Consider the following 12308-nt stretch of genomic DNA (forward strand, 5'->3'; position numbering starts at 1 on the left):
CACGTCAATCTTAAGTAATTCGATTTTTTTTTTTTTTTTTTTGCTGCTGCTTGCCAAAACTCCAGTAGTTTAGCTCCAGCTGAGGCATTCATCGTCTGGAAAGCGGCAAGTGCAGAGTGAGGCTATTTAAGTTCGCTTGTAACGCTATCGTTGCTCATCCAAGCGTCAAGTTTAACAAAGTTGATGATAGACGATCATCTTGCCTTAAGTTTATGGTTTTATTGGAATTCTTCAATCAGCGTTTTCCTTATCTAAAGCAATTAAATTTTTGGCAGCCCAAAACCAAACTAACCAATAAACACAAGAAACTAGTTAATATTTATATGATTAAATAACTGGTGAAATGATAATGGAGGACTAGTGCGCTTCAAACTAGATTATTTATTGTACATGTTCGAGATTAATATTGCAATAAACTGGAAACCGCAAGACTGTAGTTGTGACTAAAGGGTTTCTATTGTCTTCTACTGCGTTTCTTTTGCTTTTGTTCAGACTCAGACTCAGAATCAGAAGTTTCGCTCGTTTCTTTGCCAGTAAACTTTCTCCACCATGTGCCCATTTTTTGGCGTAAGGTTTTCTTCTGCGGTATGGACCCAGTTGTATGACGACTTAGTTGTCGACTAGCTGCCTCTTTATTTCTACTCTCCATGCGTTCTGTTTCTTGACGCAGTTGTTTTTGAGCTCGTTCATCTTGCTTTCGCATTTGTACCTGATGTCGCAGTTGGTCAACGTCAGCGCTCTCTAATTGATTGTTTTGCTGAATCGATGTTTGACGATCATCTTTGGTGACTTTTTTACCTCTCTCGTTGCGATCTGTTTCTAGATACTGTTGCTTTTGTGCTCGTTCATATGATTTTCGCATTTCTATCTGTTGGTCACTGTCACCCTCTTCTTGATTGCTGCTATCTTTTCTCCAGTCAAACCAACTCTTTCTTGCCAGCCTTTCATCTACCTTACTCGATCCTGCCGCCGTCTGGTTTAGTTCCTCATATTGTTCTGCGGTTAGCAATGAAAGTGACTGTGCATTTGACTTTCCAAATAAGTTGTCCACTTCTTTGGATCTCCGAGACTGCTTCCTTTTCCACTCTTTCTGTTCTCGCCTAATCCAATTTCTTTGGTCGGCTTGTTCCCTTTCTAAAAAGAATCTTTCATTTTCCGAAAGTTTCCCTCTGCTTGATCTCAATCCAGCCACGGGGTGCTTTTGGTAACTTATTTCCTCAACGTTCAATTGCAACAGAGCATTCTCAAACGTAGTATCCCGGAAATGGGTGCTGAAGTTGTACTTTGGCCTATCAACGGAAGCATACAGTTGGGTTGTATGATCCCTACAAGGGCAACAAAATTAATAGTAATTATTGTTTCCTTTTATTATTCAGTCAAATTTTGCTTAAACATTACCAATAAACATCTCAGCACACTCAATCCACTTCCTATTATCTCACAGATTTCAAGATTTTCTTCAAATTTGGCGTTTTTACTAAATCTTACGTCTTGTACACACCTAATTTGAGATATGAATTATTTTTGTGTTGTACTCGGTTTGAAAGAGAGCTTCAATAGAGATTTGAAGAGACGGGAGGAATATCCTGCTTCTTCCGATCTGGTTGGAGTAAGTGAGTAGTCGGGGAGGTAGATATGGGACTAAAATGGGCGCCACAATCGATATTGATCGATCTTCAGCTTCTGCTTTTGGGTCTGCTTCACCAACTGGTATTTCTCAAACACAGGAAGCCTCGAATAATGTACGTATTTTCTTTGGGGCGGAAGAGTCAAGATCCAGAAAAATCTGGATATCCTAGTAGTGGTACCTCCCAAATTTGTAAAACTAAAAAAAAAACATTTACCACCTAAAAAGCGGGAGGCGATGCACTAACACTGAGGCAAAAAGGAGGAATAAAACTACTCACACATCCTTTTTTCGATTTTGCAAAGCAACGCCGAGTAAGTGGTTCTGTTCTTCGACCATTTCCGTCCAAACTCGGCCGCACCGATTCGCTGCAACTTCCTTGGCTTCGGCAAGTGCCTCTCTTTCCGCTTGACTTTTATATAATAAACTGTGTACCAATAATGAATTTGTTTATTCAGTGAGTTGAATACAAGTGATTTAATATTAACGAACCAACTGTGCAAAAGTCGATTATCTCTAAACAATTATCAATTCATTATAATTATCGTAAATTAGTGTGAAAATTCATTTGTGGGTCTCATCCACTACCGATGGAAGAAACAATCATCGATGTCGTAAATATTGAAAAGGTAAAATAAAATCAAGCACGTTCAGAGAAGTTCTCTCTCTCAAAAAAAAGAGGAAAATTCATTCCTAGTGGTGGTACTTCCGGTAGAGAAACTTTGCCGCGTTTTCTCTCCACGTGGAACCAAATTTAAATGTCTCGAAAGGATTTCTGGGACACATAAAATACACTTCGTAAATCTTTTTGGAAGTGTACTTGTACAGTTGGTAAAACTGGAGAAGCTGGAAGAGGATTCTGTTGAACTGCAGTAAGAGAAAGTAGGGTGAGTGCTCCCCCCCCGGATCTTTCTGTTCCTCCCTCCAGATCTTTCTGTTCCTCCCTCCAGATCTCTCTGTTCCTCCCTCCAAATCTTTCTGTTCCTCCCTCCAGATCTCTCTGTCCCTCCAGATCTAACTGTCCCCCTCAAGATCTTTCTGTTCTCTCTCCAGATCTTTCTGTCCACCCTCCAAATCTTTCTGTTCCCCTCCAAATCTAACTGTCCCCTCAAGATCTTTTTGTTCCTCCCTTCAGATCTTTCTGTTCCCCCTCCAAATCTTTCTGTTCCCCTCCAGATCTAACTGTCCCCCTCAAGATCTTTCTGTTCTCCCTCCAGATCTAACTGTCCCCCTCAAGATCTTTCTGTTCTCTCTCCAGATCTTTCTGTTCCTCCCTCCAGATCTTTCTATCCACCCTCCAAATCTTTCTGTTCCCCTCCAGATCTGACTGTCCCCTTTCAGATCTTTCTGTTCCTCCCTCCAGATCTTTCTGCCCCCCCTCGCAGATTTTAAAAAGAATTTTACTTGAAATTTAAAAAAAAAATTTATTATAACATTTTCTTTTCTGACAGAGGTAATTTGCCTGCAGCCAGTTTTCTTTGACTCCAATTTACCAATTAATCTGGGCATCTTCAGAGTATTTCTTAATGCATGTTGCATTAAGCAATGGTCGCTTGACTTCATTTTCTGGTCGCCGTACAAGCTGTACATTAATGACTCCTTTGTGTTTGGTTTTATCCAAGTTTTCTTGATATAGTCAGTTTTCCTCAGGAGTTCTAGGACTTTTCTCTATATTTTGCTTTGGTTTTCAGTTGGGAGTTTTGGTCTTTTTAAATATTCATCTTATAAGATGAATATTTTTAATTCTCCATTTTTGTAATCACCGAATCTCCCTTGGTTCCCAGGCTTCCTTCTCAATCCTCTGCAGTTTCTATCACTTGTGGAGACAAACTTTTAGCGACCTCTTTCGCTTCATCCAGTGCATAGCTCTCAGCGGGTGTTAGAATTTTCAGCCTGCAACACAATTGTCGTCGTCATATGCTTGCTCTAGTTGATGCTCTAGTAGGCCTAGAATTAGTGAACATACTTCCCCCCTATCCCACCTATCCCAGAGTTCTTCCCAAGTCTCCCTGAAGACGAGAAAGTGCCAGGTGTTAACACTCACGCTACTTATATCCTACTGCAATTATTACATTCTAGAACTTCTCTTCCAAATTATTTGGAGTCTGTTCGGTTATGTACGAGGTGGTCCTCAGTCATTGTACTCCCTGGATTATAACAGGAAACCTGATTGGGATTTGCTCCACAGTTTTCCAGCATTACCTAAGAATCCTAGAACCCTCTTTCAAAAATCTATCCTTAGTTCCATGCAAGTTGGACTTCCTGTAAATACTTTCAATATATATGTATATTACAAGTCCACTTACTGGTATTGTAATAATTGCAGTAACAGAAAGCCGTTAGGAGTGCAGCACACTGCAATTATTTCTGCATCCGTATTATAATTGGAAAAATTTTGCAATCACAGGTAGAGGCTAAAAGTTGTTCTTTTTAATTTCTAGCGACAAAAAATGAAGACACAACTTCTTACTTTATCTCGTGAATGTCACCAGCACCACATAAGTCATTTTTTTATGAAGTAACTATTTCCTAGCCAAAAAGATCTCGTATTAATCCATCGGGAGGGAAACTCAACAATATCCAGAGCCTTGATGGGTCCATACAGCTGTGCCAAAGAAAAACAACAGCAATAACTGATCTGGGATAATAGTTTGGACTCCAGGCCTCAGCCACCTAAGAAATTGAGGGGTAACTCGATTGTTTGACAGTTCTTAATCTCTAAGGTTCGTTTAAAAAGAACATTGTAACGATAAGATCAGGGTGAGGAGTACAGAGATAGATTTTATTAGGAGAATACACATCTCTTGCTGGAAGGGAGCTCCTTTTCAAGAAAAATGTTTGTCGAGAGAGTTTAAAAACACTTTGTAGGACTTTTAATTGGAAATCATCAGGATGCATGAGACAAGGGAGAAAGGAGCTAAAGGCTAAAGGAGAATTTGGGTATGGTTAAGAAACAACCTTGAGTCTATAAAGTAATATTCTCTCTAGAGCATGTGATGAGATCGAGGAACGTGGCGACAAAAAAAAAAATGGAGGGAGATTGGATTGAGAAGGCGTTGGCAGAATGCGGGCAAAAGGGAGATCAAGCAAAAGCACGAGATTAGGATTATTGTGTAAAGACGGAAGGAAGCCAATGGTTTGTGGGCAACCATGAGGAGGATTACTACTAATCTTGTGCTCTAGATTGATTGATCATGTAATGGCTTCAGTTCCCCAGAATAAGGGGATGGAAATAGACTTGGAACATTTATTTCTAGGAGGGGGGGGGTCTTATGCGATAATCTACACCAGCTGGAAGATCTAGCTAATTTCATGTATTTCTACAGAGGCGATTCGGATAATGATACCGAGAAGGGGTTTAAAATACTACTTCATTAATTAAAGAAACATGGCAGATTGGCGCACATAGAAGCCCTTCCTTAAAAAGAAAAGTATGGGCACTTTTCTTATTTTATATCTTCACGAAATTGAAAATCCAAATTTTAGAGCAGATACAGAAAAATGTTTTCTAAACTAAAAATGATCACTCCATTGTGCGCATGCTTGAGCACAATGGTGGTGCCACACTATTGGATCAGTGAGAACTCTTGTTAGCATACCTAGCCAATGGAATTTTCTATAATATACTCGTATACGAACCGGAAATCCATGGCCAACCATTGTGAACTGATCAATTCTTCTATGCACCATCTTTTCAATGGAATTGGTTCCAATAAATGTTTGATAACTTTTTTACAATTTAGTGATAAAACTTGATCCATTTTTGGTGGTACTACGTAGGATTTCTTAAGTTGTTCAATTAGTAACGCTTTGGGGTTGTCCGTTTCAATGAATGGTAGACGTTTCACCAGCATTACAAATATCACCACGCCTAACGACCACATGTCTGATTTCCTTACATCGTATGGTTTCGTCTGTAGCACTTCTGGCGGGCTGTAAGATACTGAGCCACAAAATGTTGATGACATTTCTGTTTACAAAAAGGAAAAATTGTAATTATTTGGAAGAGTTCTGCCGTTAAAACAGGGGCTTTTACCTTTGCCAATAAGTCTGCCTCGAACCATTTTGCTATTACTGCTGGCTTTTTGAGGCCACGCGGATCTAAGACCTCTCTTACACAGGAAATCGCTATGAGTTCTCGGAATCTACCTCAAACGGTTTTTCCTTTATAGATTACAACTTAAAGGGAAGAAAAGTGCATTTTCGTTGACAGGAATTCCTGCTTATGCTGCTCATTTTATGATCCAAGGTGGAATTCACGTAAGTAACCAGGGAAAAGCAATGCATGTCCGAGGTAGATTGGTATTGGCAAAAGGCTGTTTGATCAAAAGCAGGATAATACCCGCGATAGAACAAACATAAGAATTGGAATTTTCGTTTCACCTCCACAATAAGAACTACTAAATACATGTGTGTGTGTGTGTGTAACTCACCTTCATTTCCAAAATATCTAGAAAATCCAAAATCACATAATTTAACATTGAAATGTTCTGTAATTAGTATGTTTTCAGTTTTGATATCTCTGTGCGCTATGTTCATAGTGTGTAAATACTCAATAGCTTTGGCCAGCTGGCTAGCCCAAAATCTGGCTCGATTTTCCGTGATCAGACCACTCGCCAGGACGTACTCCAATAGGTCACCTCGTTCAGCATATCTGTGGGTCAGCAATAATACTGCTTTGGTTGGAAACATTTCATGAGGAAGATTGATTGGTTGGTTGCTACCTATTCGGAAGTCCCATTACCGTGAGTCACGCCACGTAACACTAAAGTCAATTTAAAGCATACTAGGCAACGGCTGTTCTGGGAGATATTCTGGAGCTGTAGGGCCAGAAAGGTTATCTTAGGGTAACCATAAGCAACATGGAAGTCTATCCCAATGGTTATTCAGGTAGACACACCATACACCACTCTATCCCAGCATGGCATGCTTTATTACCATTACAGGAGAAAAAAATATTTCTTGTAGACTGTACCGAGAACATCTTTAGAAATTCGCCAGTTTTGTATCAGCCAGTCTTTTGGACTTAGTGTGCTGCGTTTTTCTAGTTGACGTGCTTAGAAATATCATCTTCCTTCAGTGCGACAAAAAAGCTCTTTAGCGTTTTTCCCTGTTTTACTTTAAAGACCCTTTCAGCTAATAATTAATTACCGGTTCCACGAAGGTTCTTCAGGTGGCCATGAATTTAAATACCACCTTCTCTTTTCTGTGGAGAAAATTTTGATCCCACAACAAAGAAGTGACCCATGTATACTCGGTAGTCTGGAAAAGCGACTACGGCTGGACTAGCTGGGTTATTAGGAAGTTGTGTGTCACATGAAGAGAGTGGTTCTGCAGCTGAAGAAACCTGTTTACCTGTTGTTGCCTAAAGAGGGATACTTCCTGGCTAAAACAGTTTAGTCAAAGATGCATGTGTGATAGTTCGGCCATCGGGAACAAGCCTCTCAATGAAGAAGTGCTGCTGAATTGTAACAAACGTTGGTACTTAGCGGCTTCATAAAAGAGGTTCTAATGTGGAAGGTTTTTGTGGATATGGAGATTTTAAAAGATGGTTTTATGAAGTAGAGTGAGCTTAATGGATCATCCAAGAACAGAGCATAGTTCTGTCACAAGAATATCAGCAGTTTGTTCACTGCCTCCTTGAATATGGAAACTGCAGTCAGTCGCGCTTACCTCATGCAGATGTAGAACTTGCTTTTCCTCTGGAACAGCAGATACAGTCTGATTATGTGCGGATGTCTAATTTTCAATATTATTGATAATTCTCTTGGTAAAAATTTGTTAATATATTCCGGGGAGGTTTTGCTGGTGTCCACGATTTTCATGGCAATCACTGGTGCTTTTGCTGGCTCCAACGATCGATCGAACTTCTTGCACAAGTACACCTGTTGGCAGAGTATATTCAGTGAAATGCTGAGGCTTGTGTGTCGGAGGGGGGGTCTGTGATGCTGTAGTTATGGATAGATTTCCAAAACTCAGATCAATCCTACTATCTGGAATTTTTTTAAAAAAAATATCATTGGGAAGTCCTTTTCCATTCTCTTACCAGACAACGAACACGTTTCTCACAACAACAGCAGATCGTCCCTATAATAGTATGCCGGCGTTTAATATGAAAGATGGGTTAAATAAGACGTGGGTTTCAGTGCTTCAAAAAGAATTACAATTCTATATTGTCTCCTTCAAAATAACTTCCTTCTGAAGCCACACAGCGCTCTGGAGACGTTTCTTCCACTCCTCATAGCAGTGTGCTCGAACTCCGATACTGGAATAGCCTTTAGCTGATCTCGGTTATAGCCGTTTGAATGTTTACGACTGTCCCAAAATGAGTTCCCTTGAGGTGATTTTTCCAACTTCGGGAAGAGAAAAAAAAGTGACAAGGACTCAAGTCAGGCGAATAAGGAGGCTGTGAGGAGCCACAGGAATGTTTTTTACTGGCCAAAAACTCTGGTTTATTGAAATTGCTGTGTGACAAAGAGCATTATCGTGATGCAACCAACACCCACTTGTTCTTGATGTTTGGTCTCTCACGAATGACCCTTTCAAGAACCTCTCGGCAAAAGTGTTTGACCTTGAGGTAGAGGTTTATTTCCATAGTTCTGCCAAAGTTAGCCGGTCCCGTTCTCCATCCTTTTTAATAATTTTAATAAACCAGAGTTTTTGGCTAGTAAAAACATTCCTGTGGCTCCTCACTCCTCCTTATTCACCTGTTTTGAGTCCTTGTCACTTTTTTTTCTCTTCCCGAAGTTGGAAAAATCACCTCAAAGGAACTTGCATTTTGGGACAGTCGAAAACATTCAAACGGCTGTAACCGAGACCAGCTGAAGGCTATTCCAGTATCGGAGTTCGAGCACTGCTATGAGGAGTGGAAGAAACGTCTCCAGCGCTGTGTGGTTTCAGAAGGAAGTTATTTTGATGGTAACAATATAGAATTGTAAAAAAAATCAGTCTCATTACAGGCCTCGTACTTACAGACCTCGTATGTAGTCCAAATGTCCCGCCCACCGTTCGGGCTTATAAACCATCCTGGTCAGCCAGTGGTTTGGGTTCCCGACATTCTTACATTTCACTCCAAAGTGACATTAAAAAGTAAGTAAGTTGGTTAGCCTTTTTGGCATATTTGATAAATCAAAAAATACTTACCTTGGAGTACGAGCCTTGACCTATGAGTTCTATAAGTTGAATGCCCTTGTTGGTGAGTAGATTGTGCTCCGATCGTGGGATGTAGATGGGCGGTCGTTTGCTGCACTTATTGGACCGATTCTTCCGGGAATACTTCGAGCTCTTGAATTGTTCATCTTCCGCAGTCTTACTGTCGCTCTCTTCTACTCTGCCACTCTTCTTGGCTGTCATCGTCTCTGAATTTTAATCCGATTTTCCCACTATTTGTTATTTTTTGCTGAAGAATTTGTGATTTTCCTTCAGAAATTTATGACAGTTCCATAATATTTCAGCCTCTGCAATTTGGATAGATGTAGAGATTAGTTTTTAGTTGAAGAAGTTTTAGGATAAAGTTCTGTCGCAGGTAATGATCTTGTTTATTTTGTTGCAGGACATCCCTTGCTGTTATTCACCACAACCAAGGATGTTAGGGTTGCCAATATCTCCAAGCCGGCTAAAGTTGGAACTATTGTTAAGGTAAGCAACAGACTTATTTTCTGTTATTATACGGCCTCTATTAGGTCGCCCGAGAGGTGGTGGTAGCACCTCTTTTCAGTTGTGTTTCAGCCAAAATAAGACCAAGAAAAAGCTGGTGCCCAATAAAGAACTTCTTTTCTTAAAAAAAATTAGAATTCACTGCCTCATTCTATATATTTCTTAACTAATATATCCATTTCCTCATAAAATCTAAACTTCCTTCTGGTTAATTGCAGGACCTAGAAGGAGCGGCCGCCATTGACTTTTACTACGAAGGAAGGCAGGTGTGCTGGACGGACTCCAGACTGGGAACTATCCAGTGTGTCTCTTACCATGGAAGTCACGTTGGACCTAAAGTAACTAACTTGATCCAGTAAACTTCGCATTCTTCAGAATTGAGTAGAAATCCTTACCTTTAGCTCAAAAAGCCAGAGAGATTCTTGAAAAACAAAAAGAAAAATTGTGGTTCCACAATTGGGCGTAAATAGCTAGCAAGGAGTTTTTTTACTAGCTCTCCTGAAGGAGCTCCTAATGAAGGTCACCTATACCCCAAACGTAACAAGGAAGAAGAAATATTCCGAACGTAACAAGTAGACCCTAACAGCTTTTTAAGAAAATCTCAAAAACAATTAAGATAAAGGGGTACTTCTGGTAATGGCTTGGAGATTTCGAACGTTAAAATCTTCGAGGTCCCATGGGAGCATTCAAACGAAATATACCTGCTATTTGTCGTTTATGCATGGGGTTATCAGAGAACTGCAGTACCTTTTTAAAGTGCTACTTAAGTACAATGTATGATTATACTAGTATAAAAGTAAAGAAAAGTAAAGTTTTTTCAGGAGGGCTTAACGTCCAACTACCAATTAGGTGTCGTGGACGGAGGCGACTAGTAAACATACTTTACTGTAAATTTCTTTTATTAACCATTAAATAAAATCCAAAGCCTAGACTCCGGGAATCGAACCCACTAAACCAACAATACATCTTAGCTTTGCGGGTCTAGTATCTTAACCTCTCGGCTACCGTGGCGCCTATATAATTATACTATGTATTGTATATAATATAAGGGAGCCTTAAAAGGATTGATGATAACACCAATCGCGGAGACACTGGAAGTGCGTATTTAGAAGGAGTTGAGCTTTTGCAATGTTCTCAATAACGGCTCCAAAAAGTTCATATTAACTTTTGGCTCGCTAGCCGACTGTCTATTATTATTGGGGTCAACTTTATTTAAAGATAAAAATCAAAATCAAAAATCTGGGAAAAAAATTATCTTAGGAAAATTCCAAGACGTCAGGAAAAACTTTAAATACTTACTAGATTTGTCTGAGGGCTACAATGTGATAGTATAACTACACAGTTAGTAACCTTAAGTGTAACTGGTCGATCGTCTAACCATGACCAATGAAAATTCAGAGCTAGTAGAAGTCAATCACTATCACTGTTATTGATGTGAGTTGTCACAGATTTGATTTATTCTAAAAGCCCTACCAGCCTACCGGATACAATATAATTTACACAAAAAAATTTAAAAAAAATGGCCTACCTTCCGTTTCAGTTATTAAATATTTCTCGAACTAATAATTTAATAATTTTGTCAAAAGCAAAAATAAAAATTATTTTTCTACATCTTAACAAAATAATATTTATTTATTCAATGGTTTCATAGCAATTGGGGAATTACATGTGTTTTTTTTTTTAAATTAGTTTGTTTGTTTTTTATTAGTAGTTGTTTGTACATTGTTATGGTTATTGCGCGGCCTACAGTAATTAGCTAAATATACTGTGGAGCGGAAGTACTATTATTATCCATCTGAGGGCAGGATATAAGCCCTCTGCAATCACCCGAAGGTCCACAGCTACTAGACTCGCAAATAAGCAGATGCTCGGGAACCTAGACTCGAGCTCCCCAAAATTCACAGCAATCCCAAACTTAATGTGACGTTGAACGGATGTATTCTTTAGTTTCTATCTTCATTAATCTGTTCCTGAATCTGATATCTGACAGCCTAGATGGGCGTCTAGCTCTAGATCAGGGGTCGCCAAACTTTTTTTGATCATAATTTTTCGAAATCTCCATCGACCCCCCCATAAAAGTAATTTTCAGTTAATTAAAAATAAAACTATCTATTAGGTTGGCTGTGTTTTGTACGTTTATTATTAAAGTAATTTTACATTGTGTAACAAATAGTTTTATGAAAAATATCTTGAATGTTGAAATTTAAATACCTTAATATTTATTAAATAATAAGTGAAGTAACTACAGTATTGCTTCTTAATTAATGAGATGGGTGTGCAATGGTATTTCTTTTGGAAAATTCCGCTATATTGGGTTCGCAATTGTCCCCCTGGCTCAGATTTCATTGTTATAAGAAACGTTTTGAGGCTCTATATTGAGCAGATTTATAGGAAATTAATGCTCTTTCGTTTGGAATAAGCAGATTTTTTGTAGGACAAAGGATAGAAAAGTTACGGCCGTTTTTATGGCGAAAAACGCGAATATCGACGGAAAAGTTAAAAATGCAAATATCTTGGACACTATTGAGAATCGGGCCAAAGTGAACAGAATATTTTTTTGTTGCCTTTGAGCTGCTGAATCACCTCCCGAAGTTTCGACCACTCCTCCGTATACACCCTGTATAGACCACTTTGGCGACCTCTGCTCTAAATTGTCTCCTTAAACTAACCTGGTTACTCCCTTCATATTAGATAAAATGTAAAAGCTCCTCCTAAACCTGGATTAGACCCAAGATAGCCTAGTACAGTGATGGCGAACCTATGACCCGCAGGTCAGACACTGACCCGCGCAAGCTTTTTCACTGACCCACAATTGCTAGGCAACTATTTGTTTGTTTACGCTGGTTGATTTAGATTTTCTAATTGTGGTGGATAATATTTATATTCTATCTGTATTTTTTTCAATCACGCATTGGACACAAAAGCAATTTAAATGCCTATCTATAACCTTTAGTTTGGATCATTACAGTTCTAAAACGCAAATGACGACAAATGCTTTTGTAATGTTTGAAATAAAGCAAAAGTA

At 39.1% G+C, this 12308-nt stretch overlaps 2 protein-coding genes across 6 annotated transcripts in view; one reads left to right on the forward strand and one right to left on the reverse strand.

Annotated features, from left to right (window-relative positions):
* The window catches only part of arr (low-density lipoprotein receptor-related protein 6), a 65706-nt gene that overhangs the window by 28622 nt on the left and 24776 nt on the right, over positions 1–12308 (forward strand). For all 3 annotated transcript variants that reach the window (XR_012462264.1, XM_074140821.1, XM_074140819.1), the window contains 2 exons: positions 9180–9265; positions 9502–9621. Coding sequence is in view for 2 of the 3 variants with exons in the window: in XM_074140821.1 (XP_073996922.1) it covers positions 9180–9265; positions 9502–9621 (206 nt within the window). In the remaining variant the exon portion in view is untranslated. The remainder of the gene's footprint in view (positions 1–9179; positions 9266–9501; positions 9622–12308) is intronic.
* LOC141460640 (uncharacterized) lies at positions 336–10945 on the reverse strand. 3 transcript variants are annotated; one of them, XM_074140837.1, is made up of 7 exons: positions 10812–10945; positions 8771–9084; positions 7301–7512; positions 6061–6281; positions 5267–5597; positions 1908–2054; positions 336–1325 (listed from the first exon to the last, which is right to left on the reverse strand). In XM_074140837.1, the coding sequence occupies exons 2-7, from the start codon at positions 8978–8980 to the stop codon at positions 455–457; spliced, it is 1992 nt and encodes a 663-aa protein (XP_073996938.1). In that variant the 5' UTR covers positions 8981–9084; positions 10812–10945; the 3' UTR covers positions 336–454. The 3 variants fall into 3 exon arrangements, with proteins under 3 accessions (XP_073996938.1, XP_073996939.1, XP_073996940.1); XM_074140838.1 differs by lacking the exon at positions 10812–10945 and adding an exon at positions 10583–10805; XM_074140839.1 differs by lacking the exon at positions 1908–2054 and having other exon boundaries at positions 337–1325.

The sequence above is a fragment of the Rhodnius prolixus genome, unplaced genomic scaffold (genome assembly GCF_049639745.1).
Source record: "Rhodnius prolixus isolate KJV_2025 unplaced genomic scaffold, Rpr scaffold_6, whole genome shotgun sequence".
NCBI lineage: Eukaryota > Metazoa > Arthropoda > Insecta > Hemiptera > Reduviidae > Rhodnius > Rhodnius prolixus.

Bases quoted from the DNA above. Each gene is read 5' to 3' on its own strand.
- LOC141460640 (XM_074140837.1), bottom strand. From the start codon at position 8,980: ATGACAGCCAAGAAGAGTGGCAGAGTAGAAGAGAGCGACAGTAAGACT. The intron at 5,598-6,060 runs GTGAGTTACACA...TTTTGTAAACAG, and splicing joins TAGATATTTTGGAAATGAAG to AAATGTCATCAACATTTTGT. The intron at 1,326-1,907 runs GTGAGTAGTTTT...TTGCCCTTGTAG, and splicing joins CAAAATCGAAAAAAGGATGT to GGATCATACAACCCAACTGT.